Below are 18,084 nucleotides of genomic sequence, written 5' to 3'. Positions count from 1 at the left end.
CTAACTGGAAGGGTAATTTCCCTTGCTACAGTTTAAGCCCATTGCTTCTTCTCCTGTCCTCAGTGGATAAGGAGAACCATTTATCACCCTCCTCTTTATAACCACCCTTGATGTAGATGAAGCCCCCTCTCAGTCTTCTCTGCTCCAGACTAAACAAACCTGTTTTTTTTTCATTTCCCCTCAGAGGCCATGTTTTCTAGACCTTTCATCATTTTTGTTGCTCTCCTCTGAACGCTCTCCAGTTTGTCCACATCTTTCCCAAAGTTTGGTGCCCAGAACTGCAGCTGAGGCCTTATCAGTGCTGACTATAGTGGAAGAATTAATTCTCATACCTTGCTTACAATACTCCTGCTAATACACCACAGAGTGAGGTTTGCTTTTTTTTTTTGCAACAATGCTACCTTGCTAACTCATATTTAGCTTGTGATCCCCTATAACCGTAGATCCTTTTCCGCAGTACTCCTTCCTAGGCAGTCATTTCCCATTTTGTATTTGTGCAATTGATTATTCCTTCCTAAGTACAGTACTTGCATTTGTCCTTACTGAATTTCTTCCTATTTATTTCAGACCATTTCTCTAGCTTGTCAAGATCATTTTGAATTCTAATTCTGTCCTCCAAAGTGTTTGCAACCCCTCCCAGCTGGGTATCATCTACAAACCTTATAAGTGTACTCTGTGCCATTCCCAAATCACTTATAAAGATATTGAACAGAAGACAGATCCATCCCACTTGATTTCCCCGGCCAGCTTGACTGTGAACCATTGATAACTACTCTCTGAGTACGGTTTTCCCACCTTGCAGTAGGTTCAGCTAGGCTATATTTCCCTAGTTTGCTTATGACAAAGTCATGAGAATCAAAAATCTTAAGAAAGCCAAGATGTATCACATCTACTGCTCCTGCCACTCCCATCCACAAGGCTTTTTACCCAGTCCAAGAAGGATATTCTCTCTGTGTATCCCCAGAGCTGGAGGCAAAGAAAGCTTATGTCCCCTCTCCAAAGAGCTTTACCCTGCCCTCCCTGTGAAGGTGCAATGAGGATGTCTATTAGTGCTAGTTGCGATGAGGTTTTACCCGTGTGGCCGGCACTAGGAACTGGACTCAGACTCCTACATAATTTCACACAGGGGCCCCAGAAGGGCTGCCAGATGGGAGCAATCCGTCGCTACTGAGCCACCTTGGAAATGGTGCCTTCGAGCTGAAAGCCTCTGTATCCTATTCCCCGACCTTGTGAAGCAACCCATCCACCCTGTCCTGAGGCCAAATTGGAACCAGTGCTCTAGATACAAAAGGCCCAGTGTCCCATTCCCTGAGCCAGCCAGCCAGTCCCCACCGACCTGAAGGCAAACTGGCACTGGTGCCCTAGATATGAAAGTCCCCGTTATCCCATTCCCCAAACCTTTGAGCTAACAGTAAACCCTGAGCACAACAAAACAGCTTCATTAGTACAGACATTGTCGCTGCACATGGAAAGGGAGATGAGGAAAAGGAAACCGGGCTGTAAGAAGAGATGAAGGCTCATGGATTTTGGAGCACTTTGTAACGAGGGTTCCTAAAGCACCGTGAGCCTCCCTCGATCCGAGTGACAAGGGACTTTCTAACACATTCGGTTACGGAAGCGTGACATACAGCTAAATGTTTCTGTTCCTGAACGTCGGCACTACGAATGCGACACCCAGCAGAGAGGAACCTTGGGGACACTTACAATGTTGTCATGAAGCATGACAAATTAACCATCCAGCTGAAACAGAAACTCTCCAATATCAACTCTTTAAATTAACTGTCCCCCACCCCCACCCCCTGCTCCTCAAATCAAACGCAGTGGGACATGCCACTGCCCATAGCGAGTCATCATTTGTATTTCAATTACACCAGCATCCAGAATGAGGCACCCTCTGCTCATAGCGAGGGAATGAAGAACAGTCGCCTTCTGATTGGCCATGAATACTTTTCTTTAATGTGAAACTGTTAACAAGCGAATTTATGGGTTGGTGAAAGGTGCCAGCTTGGCGTTCCCCAGACATGGAGTCCTTCATTTATCACTGGGCAGCAGCGGAGTAAACTTTCCCCCCCAGTTCGTACACTGTCCACATCAGTGTGCCTCAGTTAGGGGAATTCCTTGTAGGGGACGACAAGAGTTTAGTCTACATGGGCTAGATTTTAAAGGTATTTGGGTGCCTAACTCACATTGATTTAAAGTCAGTGCCTATAGCCCATTTGGCCTCTGCCAAGGCTGCCAGCACCAGAGCAGATGGTGGTGATAATCGTAATGTGGAACTGGCCTGAATTCATTTCACAAGTGGGCAATCGAATGGCATCAGGTAGGTATGAATTCCAACCATTGACCCACGCCAGTTCTACACCCATGACCCAGAGGTGGAAGAGTCCAATCTCCATCCCGCCCCCACCATGAGCCAGCCAGTCCCCACGCTTTCACATTTTGTGATCATGTTTAAAAGTTGCTTTGGAATTTCTCTCAATTTGAACACCACTGGAGAGATCCAAAACAATGAGTTAGGCTGCTACAGGACTATCACACTAGCAGATACTTCACTAGAGCAACATGTGCAAAGCTGAATCTGATTTCAACAAATTCAGAATCAGTGACCATAAACCAGATATGGAAACCGGGAGACACGCTTCAAAGCTAGAGAGAAGTGACAGTGCAGCCAACGTGACACAGAAGAAGAGACTGAGAGAGAAAGACTTCCTACTGCGGTGTCTGTACCAGAGAAATTTCCTCAAACTATCAGGAATCACACAAGACTTTTCATCCCAAAGCTGGAGCAGCTTTCCACTAGCCCAGGACTGAACTGCAGTGGCAAACGGACACAGGATAAAAGCCCTAACCCGGTGTGATGCCCCCTCCTGGGTAGCTGGTATCTGCCTCAGAGACAGACTTGACAGCCATTCGTTCCCTTTTACACTTTGGCAATACTCTGTATATAGCTTGTCATGCCAATAAAGCCCTACTGAATTGAAAAAAGCACAGTTTGGTGATCTACCCTCTGCCCAGCATCTCTCTTCCGCCTGCTCCGCTGCCACCCAATGGCCAGCTCATTGCTGAGTGGTGGCAATGCCACCTGACCAGCAGCTCCCCACTTCTCTCCCCCTCACCTCGTCTCCTGCTGCTGCTTTAGAAACAGCACAGCTTATTAGTGGATAATGAAGGGACGGAGCCAGCACATGCAATGGGGCGGGGCTTGCAGGAGGACAGGCCGCCCTGGATTCTATAATGAACTGCTGAGTGTGCCACTGGATGGACTTGAACGATTCACACATGCTTCTTAGCCCCTGCGCTGCTAGGAGCTGAGGGAGAGTCTCCTTTCGCCCAAGTGCTAGGGCCTGAGCTTCTGCAGCAGGAGAAACTCTGGGTACGTCTTCCCTGCAATTGGGACAACACACATAGGCATACCCAAGCTAGCTTGGATGGAACTAGCTTGCTACAAATAGCAGTGTAACTGCTGCAGCATGGCCAGCAGCATGGGGCTAGCTGCCTGCATCTGTGCCTAGGGTCCAGGCCGGGACTGTCCTCAGCCAGCTAGCCCACGCTGCTGCAACTACACTGCTAGTCTTAGCAAGCCAACTCAACTGAAGCCAGCTTGGATATGCCGACACATGCCGCCATCGCCCCTCCTGACTGCCTCTGCTGGGCGGCTCTGAGCCACCACTGTGCACAGCGCAGGACCTCCTGGCGGGCACTAGCCATCACATGTTCAAACGCAGGCGCCTCTAATACTCGTGGCCCCATTTTAGAAATTCGGACCCCGATCTTCAGAGGTGCCAAGCAGCCCCAGCTCCTAATGGCGCCCGCGGGAGTCATGGGTTCTCTGAAGCTCAGAAAATCAGACCCAGGGTGTCCCAATATAAGAACCCAAAAAACAGAGTGGCCGGCTCTAAAGGGATTTGTTACCGTGAATGGCTAGCCAGACAAGGTGGGTGAGGCAATATTTGACCAACTTCTGATGGTGGGAGCGACCTGGGACAGACACGGCTATAACAACTCTGCACCCAACAACGGCCAGAGAGACAGACGGGCCAGGGGAGACAGCTGCCAACAGGGGAGGTCTACATCTGGCCCTGATGACTCAGCGTATGTCAAGGGGGACCAGCAGGCGGTCAGGCCAGGCCTGGGTTCTGATATTACAGACCTAATCTTTGCTCCCTTTCATTTTGTCTTGTTTCATGCTCCCTTGTCCCGAATCAAACCCTCTGCACTTGCTGAATAAAACCCTCCTGCGGCTTCATCTCCCAGGGAGCACGCCCGTGGAAGTGCTTCCCAATTCAGCCAGCGTTCAGCTGCCTGACAGGGGATGTCATTTCACTGACTGTCGCAGCGTTCTGGATTGGAGCAGAAGCTCTGAGCGGAGCTGGCTTCGTGCACATTACATTAGGCAGCGATGATCACTGGAACGGAAGAGCTAGTGTAGCTCTGAAGAGCTGCTGCTGGAAATCAGGGTGGGTTACTGTGGTAACACACTGAAGGGAAACAATTTGAGGGGGAGGGGGGCTCACAGACCTGATTAAGATAAACATCTACAGCTAGGAGTTTTAAGTGATAAGTCTGAAGAAAGGAATGATTGAAAAGACAGCATAGATCGGGGGTCCGAGACAGAGAGAAGGAGGACTTGTGGCACCTTAGAGACTAACCAATTTATTTGAGCATAAGCTTTCCAGTATTGTCTCTCACATGGGGGACAAGTTGGCTTATGGGGGGCAAGGGATAGGATATAGGGCCTTTCACCTCGAGGACACTGGTTTTGACTCACCCCACATGGGGAGCACTGGCTGGCTCTTGGGAGGCAGGGAATGGGACACAGGACCTTTCACCTCTAGAGCAGTGGCTGCATCTGGCACCATGTCAGAGATGACTGGTTAGTTTAGGGAGTGGGATGAAGAGCCTCAGCTACAATGGCAGTTCTAATCCAGCTCCAGGTGGATGGCCTTTTTACAAAAAAAAAACCCCATATATTAAAACTATTGTAACAGCAGCTGGGGCTCAAGGGTGCCTATAATGAACAAGACTAGCAGATTTCAGAGTAGACTGGGAGTGGCTGGGTCATTACACATACTGAATCTATTTCCTTAAGTTAAGTATCCTCACACCTTCTTGCCAACTGTCTAAATGGGCCATCTTGATTATCACTACAAAAGTTTTTTTCTCCTGCTGATAATAGCTCATCTTAACTAATTAGCCTCTCACAGTTTGTATGGTAACTTCCAACTTATCTGTATCTGTGTGTGTGTATCTATCTATATGTTCCATTCTATGCATCCGAAGAAGTGAGCTGTAGCCCACGAAAGCTTATGCTCTAATAAATTTGTTAGCCTCTTAGGTGCCACAAAGACTAGCAGATGTCTTCAACTTGCCTGTATCTTTAATAGGGTGAAGGCTCGGGCTGCACTTCACTCCCTATACCAGGAGGCCATGAAGGTAACACTGGGTTTGATTTCACAAGGTGAGGCCGACACTGGACATTTTTATGTCTGGTGTAACTTCCCACCCTCACAGCTCCAGCAGTGTGCAGAAAGGACCCAGACTGCTACCTGGATTTTAACCAGCATCTCATGTGGACCTGTAGTTACACCACTGCACTAGGACCCAACAGACCTGGCTTCTATTCCTGGCTCTGCCCGAGATCTGCTGTATAGCCGTGGGCAAGTTCCCGGGCCTCTGTTTCATTCTCACCCTTTGTCTAGCGAGATTGTTAGCTCTGCGACAGGGACTATCCCTCAGTGGGTGTTTGTACGATGCAGCACTCCAGTGCTACGGTCATCATAACAGACTTGCTGAGAGCAAGTTAGATCAGCGGTCTGCAACCTTTTCTCATTTGCGGGCCAATGAAAATTTTGGAATGGAGGTGCAGCCCCCTTCGGAAATGATAGACCGTCTGCAGACCCCCCATGGACCACAGGTTGAAAACCGTTATTCTATGGGAACGACAACCTTTCGCAGACCCCTTAGACATGGTCTGCGGACCACAGGTTGAAAACCACCGGGTCAGGTGAATTTTATGGTGACTAAAATATCCAAATCCTGTCCAGGACAATGTTGACACAAGAATAAAAGGAGATGAACTGGCCAGGAATAAATCTAGGCTGGAAATTAGAAGGTTTCTAACTCTAACCCAACCTTCCGGCCTTCCTCCTGTGGTTTACTCATCTGGAGTGGGCCGGATTTTGAAAGATCTATCTCCTAGTGGGGTCTTGGTGCCTGGGCTTAGCACAACCCACGTCTGAGGTTCTCACGGTACCAGAAGGTTTAGAGAGAGGTTCTGGAACAGCCCCCCAGTAGGAATCATGGGGGCAAACAACCTAACTAGTTTGAAGCTGGAGCGTGATAAGTTTAAACGGGATATGACAGGTTGACCGGGGACAGCAGGGGACCAGACTCCATGACCCAGGAGGACCTTGTCACTCCTACGTCCAGTGGTGGAGCTGCACCCATCAAAACAATGGCGGGGAATTTAAGGGCCTGCAGCTCTCACTGACTTCAGCTCAGCACTTGAAAACCAGGCCCTAAGAGAGTAGCGTAGACAAGGCCCAAGGGGCTGCAGTCTGGTGAAATCACTAGTTATTTGATATGACCTTTGCAGCCAGGTTTGGTACAAATTAGGGTATACAGAGCTAGTGGCAGGATTTGCAGAGGTGCTGAGCACTTGTGACTCCCAGGAAGCCCAGGGAGCTATGGGGCACTCAGAGAGTTGGATCATCTGCGCAGCAGGCAGCGCTAGTAAAGGGTTTGGGGAAATACCAGTCTCCTCCGGGGTGGGGGCCGGCAGACCCAATTCACTATCCGATACCAAGGTGGGTCTCCGCACAGCACTTTTGCGCTGCTTTTTGTCGCCAGGCGTGCCGCGGCGGCGAGCACTCATTGTTCACCAAAGGCTCTGTGAAAAAAACAAACCTGTATTTAGGAAACCGACGGCATCACTGGAAGGAAAAACAGTCGAACAGAGCAGGTGGGACAGAGGGTCAGGGTCCTATTCCCAGCTCTGGGAGGGGAGTGGGATCGAGGGGGTTAGAGCGGGGGGGGGGGGCCTGGGAGTCAGGACTCCTGGGTTCTATCCCTGATTCTAGGAGGGGAGTGGGGTCTAGGGGATTAGAGCAGGAGACTCTGTTCCCCTGCTACCATGCTCTTCGGGTGGCTTTTACACCACTTGCTCTGGGGTAAATGATGGCACCCGGCCCAGAGCCATGGAGAACAGGAGTTCTGTTCCTGCCCCACCACGAAGGAGCCGGGCCTTTGGGAACGTCACTTCCTGTCTCTGGGCCACCCATCTGCGCCTACATTCGGTCCCTCTTCCTCCTCCTCCTCAAAGCCATTGGCCTCTTCCCGGTAAAATGTTCCCTCCCCTTAACGGCTGTTACCTGTTTTCACCTGCCCCCTCCCCAACCCACCTGCCCCCACACCCACCTTCCCCACCTCACACTTGTCCCCTTCCTCCCCACCCCAGCGGCTCACTTGCCCCCTTTCCGACCCGTCCTCCAACTCCTACCTGCCCCCTCCCCTACCACATGTGGGTCCTACACTCGTTTACTTGCCACCTAACTCCTGCCTCCCCCTCTCTCCTGCACCTGACACCCCCTCCCCTCCCTCCTTCCTCTCCCCCACTCACCCTCTCCCCTCCCCTCACACCCATCCCCTTCCACTCACAACTGTCCCCATTCCCCACACACCCCTTCCCTCTTCCCATTTGCCCCTGCTCCCACAGCTCCCCTCCCATCCCTTCTCCTCCACTTCACAACTGCCCCCCCACAGCTACCCTTCCCACCTGCCCCCTCCTTCAACCTGCCCCTCCCCTCAGACACTTCCCCCTCCCCTTCATATCTGGCCCCTCCCCTCACCTGCCCACCTCCCCCACAGCTACCCTTTCCACCTGCCCCTTCCCTCATCTACTCCCTCCCTCTGCAACCTACCCCCTGCCCTCACTTGCCCCCTCCCCCACACCTACCCCTCCCTCTGCAACATGCCCCTCACCTCACCTCACCTCCACACCCATCCCTCCCACTTCCCACCTGCCCCTGCTCCCACAGCTACCCCTCCCACCTGCCCCCTCCCCTCCAGCTACCCCCTCCTTCAACCTGCCCCCTCCCCTTCACATCTGCCCCTCCCCTCACCTGCCCACTCCCTCCAGCTACCCCCTCCTTCAACCTGCTCCTTCCCTCCCCTCTCCCGCATACCTACCCCTCCCACTTCCCACCTGCCCCCTCCCCCCAGCTACCCCTCCCACCTGCCCCACTCCTCACCTACCTCTACTCCCACAGCTACTGCTCCCACCTGCCCTTCCCCGCACCTGCCCCCTCCCCACACAGCTACCCCCTCCTTCAACCTGCCCCTCCCCCTTCCCCCACAGCTACCCCTCCCACCGCTTCCCCCTCCTTCAACCTGCCCCTCCCACTTCCCACCTGCCCTTCCCCGCACCTGCCCCCTCCCCACACAGCTACCCCCTCCTTCAACCTGCCCCTCCCCCTTCCCGCCTGCCCCTTCCCCCACAGCTACCCCTCTCCCACCGCTTCCCCCTCCTTCAACCTGCCCCTCCCACTTCCCACCTGCCCCCTCCCCTTCATATGTGCCCCTCCCCCCATGCCCCCTCCTTCAACCTGCCCCTCCTCTTCTCACCTGCCCCTCCCCCCCAGCTACCCCTCCCACCTGCCCCCTCCCCCCAGCTACCCCTCCCATCTGCCCTTCCCTGCACCTGCCCCCTCCCCACACAGCTACCCCCTCCTTCAACCTGCCCCTCCCCCTTCCCACCTGCCCCTTCCCCCACAGCTGCCCCTCTCCCACTGCTTCCCCCTCCTTCAACCTGCCCCTCCCACTTCCCACCTCCCACCTGCCCCCTCCCCACACAGCTACCCCCTCCTTCAACCTGCCCCTCCCCCTTCCCACCTGCCCCTTCCCCCACAGCTACCCCTCTCCCACCGCTTCCCCCTCCTTCAACCTGCCCCTCCCACTTCCCACCTGCCCCCTCCCCTTCATATGTGCCCCTCCCCCCATGCCCCCTCCTTCAACCTGCCCCCTCCCCCACAGCTACCCCTCCCACCTGCCCCCTCCCCCCACAGCTACCCCCTCCTTCAACCTGCCCCTCCCCCTTCCCACCTGCCCCCTCCCCCACATGCCCCCTCCCCCCACAGCTACCCCCTCCTTCAACCTGCCCCTCCCACTTCCCACTTGCCCCCTCCCCTTCATATGTGCCCCTCCCCCACACCTCACTCCTACCCCACCTCACCCCCGTCCTGCACGCTCCGCTCCAACTCGCCCCTCGAGCCCCGCCCACCCCCAGCGTCTCCCCGGGCAACCGGGCAACGGAAGCTGCGGGGAGGAGCGCGAGCCTGGGAGGGAACCAATCACGAGAGGGCCGGGCGAAGGAGCGCGCGCCGCTTGAGTGGCGGTTGGTGGGAGGGGCGGGGAGCGCGCGCCGCTTGAGTGACAGTTGGTGAGGAGGAGCGACTGGGATGGGAAGCAGCCCTGTCAATCCTACCAAGAGAGGCGCCTGATTGGAGAATCAGGAGGAGAGCGGCGGGAGCAGAAGGGATGGGTGGGCCTAGGAAAAACTGTCAATCTTGGCCAGCGAGGCAGCTGATTGGAGAGCTGGGGGGAAATGGGTAGGAAGAAGGAGAGGGTCTCCTCAAATTCCCTGAGGGAGGAATTCAATCCCCCCCCGCCCCGCCCCGCAAGGTCTGGTTGACAGCTCCCATCATGCAGCAGAAGGGTTGCTTATCAGAGCTTAGCATCAGTCCCAGAATGCACTGCACCAACAGAACAGCAACAGAGCTCCCCCAGTGCATTGCTGTACCCCAATGTGAGCGGAGGTCCCAGAATGCATTGCTACACACACGATGAGCCACGGGCGCGGGGCGGCGGTCCCAGAATGCATTGCTACACACACTACGAGCCGCGGGCGCGGGGCGGAGGTCCCAGAATGCATTGCTACACACACGATGAGCCACGGGCGCGGGGCGGCGGTCCCAGAATGCATTGCTACACACACGATGAGCCACAGGCCCGGGGCGGAGGTCCCAGAATGCATTGCTACACACACGATGAGCCACGGGCGTGGGGCGGCGGTCCCAGAATGCATTGCTACACACACAATGAGCCGCAGGCCCAGGGCGGAGGTCCCAGAATGCATTGCTACACACACAATGAGCCACGGGCGCGGGGCGGCGGTCCCAGAATGCATTGCTACACACACAATGAGCCGCGGGCGCGGGGCGGCGGTCCCAGAATGCATTGCTACACACACGATGAGCCACGGGCGCGGGGCGGCGGTCCCAGAATGCATTGCTACACACACAATGAGCCGCAGGCCCGGGGCGGAGGTCCCAGAATGCATTGCTACACACACAATGAGCCACGGGCGCGGGGCGGCGGTCCCAGAATGCATTGCTACACACACAATGAGCCGCAGGCGCGGGGCGGCGGTCCCAGAATGCATTGCTACACACACGATGAGCCACGGGCGCGGGGCGGCGGTCCCAGAATGCACTGCACCAACAGAACAGGAATAGAGCTCCCCCAGTGCATTGCTGTACCCCAATGTGAGCGGAGGTCCCAGAATGCATTGCTACACACACGATGAGCCACGGGCGCGGGGCGGCGGTCCCAGAATGCATTGCTACACACACTACGAGCCGCAGGCGCAGGGCGGCGGTCCCAGAATGCATTGCTACACACACGATGAGCCGCAGGCGCAGGGCGGCGGTCCCAGAATGCATTGCTACACACACAATGAGCCGCAGGCGCGGGGCGGTGGTCCCAGAATGCATTGCTACACACACTACGAGCCGCAGGCCTGGAGCAGAGCTCCCAGAATGCATTGCTACACACACGATGAGCCGCAGGCCCCAGGCGGAGGTCCCAGAATGCATTGCTACACACACTACGAGCCACAGGCCCAGGGCGGAGGTCCCAGAATGCATTGCTACACACACGATGAGCCGGGGGCGGAGGTCCCAGAATGCATTGCTACACACACAATGAGCCACGGGCGCGGGGCGGCGGTCCCAGAATGCATTGCTACACACACGATGAGCCGCAGGCCCCGGGCAGAGGTCCCAGAATGCATTGCTACACACACTACGAGCCACAGGCCCAGGGCGGAGGTCCCAGAATGCATTGCTACACACACGAGCCACAGACCCAGGGCAGAGGTCCCAGAATGCATTGCTACACACACTACGAGCCACAGGCCCAGGGCGGAGGTCGCAAAATGCATTGCTACACACACTACGAGCCACAGGCCCAGGGCGGAGGTCCCAAAATGCATTGCTACACACACTATGAGCCGCAGGCCCGGGGCGGAGGTCCCAGAATGCATTGCTACACACACTACAAGCCGCAGGCCTGGAGCAGAGCTCCCAGAATGCATTGCTACACACACTACGAGCCGCAGGCTCAAGGAAGGGGAACTCTTTGTCGAGAACCTGGAGCCAGCCATTTCCCCTGATTGGACCTAGCCCCCTCACAGGGGGCAAAGGCCCTTTATTCCCCCATCCTCCTGGCTCTTTGCTATCGTGGGACTTTTCCTCGCCCACTCCCATCAATCAGGCACCCGCAGCATGAGCAGGTGCCGTCAGCAGCCAGGGGAGAGGCTGGGGTTTCATACCAAGGCTTGTCGGGAACAGGCCGATCATCTGGGACCGCCGAGGGCTCCCCAGGCTGACCAGAGAGCAGCAGACGATCAGCGTGCGGGGAAAGGTGCCATCGGCCGCTGCGCACCTTGGCCGCCAGGGGTGTCGCCAACTGGCCTCTGCTCCAAGGCTGAAGAAGGTGACCTCTCATAGGCCAAGCCGGTGCCGGCTATTGTTACTTAGGGGAGCCCATCAGCCTTCACCAAGCACCATCCCCTTAGGATGGTTCACCATCCGTTCGGGAGGAGGGTGGGGAGAGCAAACCAAGCCGGCTGTCCCGCTGCCGCATGGAAGGCAGCAGCCACCCCAGTCACCCAGTTATTTCCTGGCACAAAGAGCGTCTTACTCTGACAATTAGGGACCAGACACAGCTAGGGATTGGGAATGCAGCACGTGAGTGATTGCTCCGTCTTCCCCAACACCATGCTGCCCGCGAGGATCTATTCCATCCATTGCCAGCTGCTCTACACATGGATATCCATCCATCCATCCCCATACCCACCATCTATCTCCCCCTTCCATCCCCCTATCCATCCCCATACATGCCATCTATCCCCCCTTTTATCCCCCCATCCATCCCCATACACGCCATCTATCCCCCCTTCTATCCCCCATCCATCCCCATACACGCCATCTATCCTCCCTTCCATCCCCCCATCCATTCCCATACATGCCATCTATCCATCCATCCATCCCCGTATACGCCACCCAGCCATAAATCCATCCCCACACATGCCATCTATCCACCCATCCATCCCCGTACATGCCATCTATCCATCCATTCCCATACATGCCATCCATCCAGCTATCCATCCCTGTACACGCCATCTAGCCATCCATCCATCCATCCCCATATACGCCATCTATCCACCCATTCAACCCCGTACACGCCATCTAGCCATCCATCCATCCCCATACACAGCCATCCAACCAACCATCCATCCATCTCCATACACAGCTATCCATCCACCCCGTACACACCATCTATCCATCCATCCATCCATTCATCCATCCGTCCATCCATCCCCACACACGCCATCTATCCACCCCTCCATCCCCGTACACAGCTATCTATCCATCCATCCTTATACATGCTCCATGATTTTTCCGGGGACTGAGGTGAGGCTGACTGGCCTGTAGTTCCCAGGATCCTCCTTCTTCCCTTTTTTAAAGATTGGCACTACATTAGTCTTTTTCCAGTCATCCGGGACTTCCCCCGTTCTCCACGAGTTTTCAAAGATAATGGCCAATGGCTCTGCAATCACAGCCGCCAATTCCTTTAGCACTCTCGGATGCAACTTGTCCGGCCCCATGGACTTGTGCACGTCCAGCTTTTCTAAATAGTCCCGAACCACTTCTTTCTCCACAGAGGGCTGGCCATCTATTCCCCCTGTTGGGGACACTGGGCATGGCCACTAGGTAACTCGATGGGATGGAAGACCACGAGTGTCGATGAAGCCCCCTCGCACTAGGCCCCGGTGTCCTTGGCCCCCCTCCCGCCTGGAGGCACTCGCAGCAGCTCTGCGTACTCGGCCCAAGTGTCCTTGCCCCCCCCCCTCCCCCCCGCCTGGAGGCACACACAGCAGTTATACTGAGAATCTGCAACAATATGTTGCAGAGTCAGACTGCCTGAAACTAAGCAAGGCCAAACAGGGGAGATATGGAAGAACAATGCTGAATAAAGCAGCTTTATGTATAGTTTAACAAATGATACAGAGAACCAGGGAACTAGCTGGGAACTGGATTGGCTGGCTATATGAATACTTGGGGCAGCTTGCTATTGGATAAGTATGCTGGAAAAAAGGATGTCTAAAAAGCCTGTGTAACTTCCTGCTCTGTGTACAGGATTTGAGATTCAAATCTCCCTGTACCTATTTGAAGCTGCAAATAAACTTTTCTGCTTCTCCACCCCGTTATGATTATTGGGTGTAGCACACCGGGTAACGAACCAACTCAAGCTGTTGTTGAGTCTCTCGGCACTGGGTGCCGGCAACACCCCTGTTGTGATGCCCAGCGCAGCAGTCTGGGAGCTGTCCTTGTTCGTGAAGACAGAGGCAAAAAAAGTATTGAGTACATTAGCTTTTTCCACATCCTCTGTCAGTAGGTTGCCTCCCTCATTCATTAAGGGGCCCACGCTTTCCTTGGCTTTCTTCTTGTTGCCAACATAATAAATGATAAATGATCATCATAAATGATCTGGAGGATGGTGTGGATTGCACTCTCAGCAAATTTGTGGATGATACTAAACTAGGAGGAGTGGTAGATAAGCTGGAGGGCAGGGATAGGATACAGAGGGACCTAGACAAATTGAAGGATTGGGCCAAAAGAAATCTGATGAGGTTCAATAAGGATAAGTGCAGGGTCCTGCACTTAGGATGGAAGAATCCCAGGCACCGCTACAGACTAGGGACCGAATGGCTAGGCAGCAGTTCTGCGGAAAAGGACCTAGGGGTGACAGTGGATGAGAAGCTGGATATGAGTCAGCAGTGTGCCCTTGTTGCCAAGAAGGCCAATGGCATTTTGGGATGTATAAGTAGGGGCATAGCGAGCAGATCGAGGGACGTGATCGTTCCCCTCTATTCGACATTGGTGAGGCCTCATCCGGAGTACTGTGTCCAGTTTTGGGCCCCACACTACAAGAAGGATGTGGATAAATTGGAGAGAGTCCAGTGAAGGGCAACAAAAATGATTAGGGGTCTGGAACACATGAGTTATGAGGAGAGGCTGAGGGAGCTGGGATTGTTTAGTCTGCAGAAGAGAAGAATGAGGGGGGATTTGATAGCTGCCTTCAACTACCTGAGAGGTGGTTCCAGAGAGGATGGTTCTAGACTATTCTCAGTGGTAGAAGAGGACAGGACAAGGAGTAATGGTCTCAAGTTGCAGTGGGGGAGGTTTAGGTTGGATATTAGGAAAAACTTTTTCACTAGGAGAGTGGTGAAACACTGGAATGCGTTACCTAGGGAGGTGGTGGAAGCTCCTTCCTTAGAAGTTTTTAAGGTCAGGCTTGACAAAGTCCTGGCTGGGATGATTTAATTGGGGGTTGATCCTGCTTTGAGCAGGGGGTTGGACTAGATGACCTCCTGAGGTCCCTTCCAACCCTGATATTCTATGATTCTATGCTATCTATCTCCATCCACTCCCTCCATCTATCTACCTATCCCCATCCACCCCCGCTATCTATCTATCTATCTATCTATCTATCTATCTATCTATCTATCTGTCTCCATCCACCCCCTCTATCTAGCTATCCAGGGTATGGGCAGAAGCTAACTGGCACCCAGCACCAGAGGGGAGGCAGAGTCTCAGCTCTGGGGGTGGATGGATGGGCAGGTGCAGGGTAGCTCTGCCCAGTGCTGTGGAAATGCAGCCAGCTCTGGGGTGGAACTGGCACCCCAAGGGAGGCGGAGTCCTGAAATGATGGACAGGCGGGTTTCAGGTTGCTGGAGGAGGCAGCCCTGCGGTGCGGGAGAGGGGGGGGATCCTGGACTCTCCTGGCTCCTTCCTGCTCCCAACTCCTGTGATTCTGCTCCCACCCTTGTCCCCCCCCGCTGCCCCACCCAGTGCTGACCTCACTGCCATTCCAGCCAATGGAATGGCAGGACAGCTCCCGCGCGGAAGGCGCCATGGTGACATCGACCGTTTACTTACGGTTTGCAGCAGTTGGTTACCGGCCCCCCGGTGCCGGCGAGAGGACCCCGGTGTCCGAGTCCCTGCCTCCCGCTCGCACCGTGAGCAGAGCTGGGCGGCGTGTCCGGGGACGGGGTCGCCCCTGGCGGTGGGTAACCCTGGCGATAGGGGCTGTCAGGCGGGGAAACCACCCCAGCTCCAGCGCCCCCTAGAGGGGACAGGCCCCGTGCCCCATTCCCCGCCCCCTCCTGAGCCAGCCAGTCCCCGCCCTGGGGCCGGAGGGGAGCCGGCGCCCCCTAGAGGGGACAGGCTCCGTGCCCCATTCCCCGCCCCAGCCAGTCGTAACGTGGCCATTGGTTGTCTCTCTCCCCTCAGGCCATGGCTGCCCACGTGCCCCTGCCCCCTGGCCTGCCCCAGCTGCTCAAAGCCGGCACCAGGTACTTCTCCAGCCAGCAGGAGTCGCTCTTCAGCCACATCACGGCCTGCCGGGCCCTGGCCCTGTGCCTCCGCACCTCCTACGGGCCGCTGGGGCGCAGCAAACTGGTGATCACCCACCTGGGCAAGCCCCTGTTCACGGCCCACGCCGGCACCATCCTGCGGGAGCTGGAGCTGGAGAACCCAGTGGCCCGGATGCTGGGCGCGGCCAGCCAGGCCCAGGAGGAGGAGACGGGCGACGGAGCCAACGCCGTGGTGCTGCTGGCCGGGGCGCTGCTGGACAACGCCGAGAAGCTGGTGCGTGCCGGGCTGCCCGTGGCCGCCGTGCGGGACGGCTACGAGGTGGCCTGCAAGGAGGCCGTGCGGCTGCTGCCCGGCCTGGCCTGCCACACGCTGGCGGATCTCCGGGACCCAGACAGGGTGGCCTGGGTCCTGCGCACCGCCGTGGGCAGCAAGCTCTTCGGCTACCAGGATTTCCTCGCCGGACTGGTGGCCCGGTGCTGCGTGGCCGCGCTGAGCCCGGAAGGCACCTTCGAGCCTGATAACGTGCGCCTCTGCCAGGTGCCGGGGGGCGGCGTCACCGACTCCTGCCTGCTGGAGGGCATGGTCTTCTGCACCGAGGCCGAGAGCCGGGCGCACCAGGCACACCAGGCCCGGATCGCCGTCTACTGCTGCCCCTTCGGCCTGGCCCACACCGAGACCAAGGGCACGGTGCTGTTCCAGGGGCCGGCAGAGATGCGGGCGTACAGCGAGGAGGAGCTGCTCGGGCGGCGCGTCCGGGCCATTGCCGAGGAGGGGGCCGGCGTGGTGGTGGTGGGTGGGCGGGTGGACCCGCTGGCCCTGCAGTACGCCGACCAGCTGGGGCTGATGGTGGTGCGGCTCAACTCCCGGCTGGAGCTGCAATGCCTCTGCCGGGCCGTGGGCGCCCTCCCGCTGGCCAGCCTGGTGCCCCCGCCGCCCGGCGCCCTGGGGCACTGCCGGCACGTCTACCTGACCGAGATCGGGAGCACGGCCGTGGTGGTTTTCCGCCAGGACAGCGGATCCTGCCCCGTGGCCACTGTCCTGCTGCGGGGCGCCACCACCGAGCTGCTCTGCAGCCTGGAGGAGGCGGTGACGGACGGGCTGAACACCTACAAGGCCCTGGTGGGCGACCGCCGGCTGCTGCCCGGGGCGGGGGCCGTGGAGATGGCCCTGGCCGTGCGGCTGGCCACGCTGGGCACCTACATCCCCAGCCCAGAGCAGTACGCTATCCTGGAGTTCGCCCAGGCCTTGAAGACCCTGCCAGTGGCACTGGCCGAGAACGCTGGGCTGCCGGTCAACAAGACCATGGCGGCACTGGAGGCCCTGCACCAGCTGGGCACGGCCACGGCCGGCATCCGGCTGGGCGAGGGGGGGGCTCCCACCATGGATGCGGCCCGGGAGGGGGTGCTGGACTCCTTGCTGGTCAAGGAGAGGGCCATCCGCCTGGCCGTCCACACGGCCACCACCCTGCTGGGCGTCAGCCACATCCTGGTAGCCAAGAAGAGCGGGGGGCCCAAGGTCCGGGCGGAGAACCCCAATTGGGACCTGGAACCCGACGCCCTGGAGTGAGCCGCTGTCGAGGGACAGGACGCTGCCCCACGGCCACATGGAAATGGGTCCCCGCTGGCCCTCCAGCCCCTGCCCCGATCCGCCTGTTGGCACCCCAATAAACAGCTTCTCACCCCGTTACACAGACTCCGTCGTCAGTTTTTGCACCCGCGTCGCGCTGGGCGCTGCCCAGACCCCCCTGACCAAGATCGGGGCCCCGTTGCACCAGGCGCCGCCCAGACCCCACCGACCGGTGGCCCCGTTGTGCTGGGTGCTGCCCAGACCCCCCTGACCAAGATCGGGGCCCCGTTGCACCAGGCGCCGCCCAGACCCCACCGACCGGTGGCCCCGTTGTGCTGGGTGCTGCCCAGACCCCCCTGACCAAGATCGGGGCCCCGTTGCACCAGGCGCCGCCCAGACCCCACCGACCGGTGGCCCCGTTGTGCTGGGTGCTGCCCAGACCCCCCTGACCAAGATCGGGGCCCCGTTGCACCAGGCGCTGCCCAGACCCCACCGACCGGGGGCCCTGTTGCACCAGGCGCTGCCCAGACAAGCCTGACCAAAGCACTGTCTGGAACCTGGGACCCCGAACCCCATTATTTGTGAGGCAGGCGGTCTGCAGAGCCCCAATGCCCCGCCCTGGGGCCAGCCCTACCTGCCAGGGGAGAGCGCCCCCTCCTGAGTCCCCCGCCCTGCTCCCTGCCCCACAGCGCCCCCTAGGGCCAGCCCTGGGGCCAGCCCTGCCTGCCAGGGGAGAGCACCCCCGAGTGCTGCATTGGGTGTAGGGGGCTCCCTCCCTCACTGGGTCTGGAAATTGGAG

The 18,084-nt window shown here is 57.3% G+C and overlaps 2 protein-coding genes across 6 annotated transcripts in view; one reads left to right on the top strand and one right to left on the bottom strand.

Moving 5' to 3' along the window:
* Positions 1-9,273, bottom strand: part of DNAH2 (dynein axonemal heavy chain 2) — a 110,261-nt gene extending 100,988 nt beyond the window's left edge. For all 4 annotated transcript variants that reach the window (XR_012666219.1, XM_075123782.1, XM_075123783.1 and 1 more), the window contains exons 1-2: positions 9,230-9,273; positions 6,754-6,889 (exon numbers count right to left, since the gene is read on the bottom strand). Coding sequence is in view for 3 of the 4 variants with exons in the window: in XM_075123782.1 (XP_074979883.1) it covers positions 6,754-6,874 (121 nt within the window). In the remaining variant the exon portion in view is untranslated. The remainder of the gene's footprint in view (positions 1-6,753; positions 6,890-9,229) is intronic.
* Positions 9,274-13,808: 4,535 nt separating this feature from the next.
* LOC125628633 (T-complex protein 1 subunit theta-like) lies at positions 13,809-17,405 on the top strand. Of its 2 annotated transcripts, none has more exons than XM_048833844.2 (2): positions 13,809-14,222; positions 15,636-17,405. In XM_048833844.2, the coding sequence occupies exons 1-2, from the start codon at positions 13,812-13,814 to the stop codon at positions 17,283-17,285; spliced, it is 2,061 nt and encodes a 686-aa protein (XP_048689801.2). In that variant the 5' UTR covers positions 13,809-13,811; the 3' UTR covers positions 17,286-17,405. The 2 variants fall into 2 exon arrangements, with proteins under 2 accessions (XP_048689801.2, XP_074979936.1); XM_075123835.1 differs by having other exon boundaries at positions 14,138-14,630.
* Positions 17,406-18,084: the final 679 nt, after the last annotated feature.

The sequence above is a fragment of the Caretta caretta genome, chromosome 28 (genome assembly GCF_965140235.1).
Source record: "Caretta caretta isolate rCarCar2 chromosome 28, rCarCar1.hap1, whole genome shotgun sequence".
Lineage (NCBI taxonomy): Eukaryota > Metazoa > Chordata > Testudines > Cheloniidae > Caretta > Caretta caretta.
Note: the sequence above shows the minus strand (reverse complement) of the source record. Positions and strands in the feature narration are given on the sequence as shown.

Coding starts and splice junctions, on each gene's coding strand:
- LOC125628633 (XM_048833844.2), top strand. CDS start 13,812: ATGATCATCATAAATGATCTGGAGGATGGTGTGGATTGCACTCTCAGC. Junction 14,223..15,635: donor TTCCCCTCTATTCGACATTG/GTGAGGCCTCAT, acceptor CTCTCCCCTCAG/GCCATGGCTGCCCACGTGCC.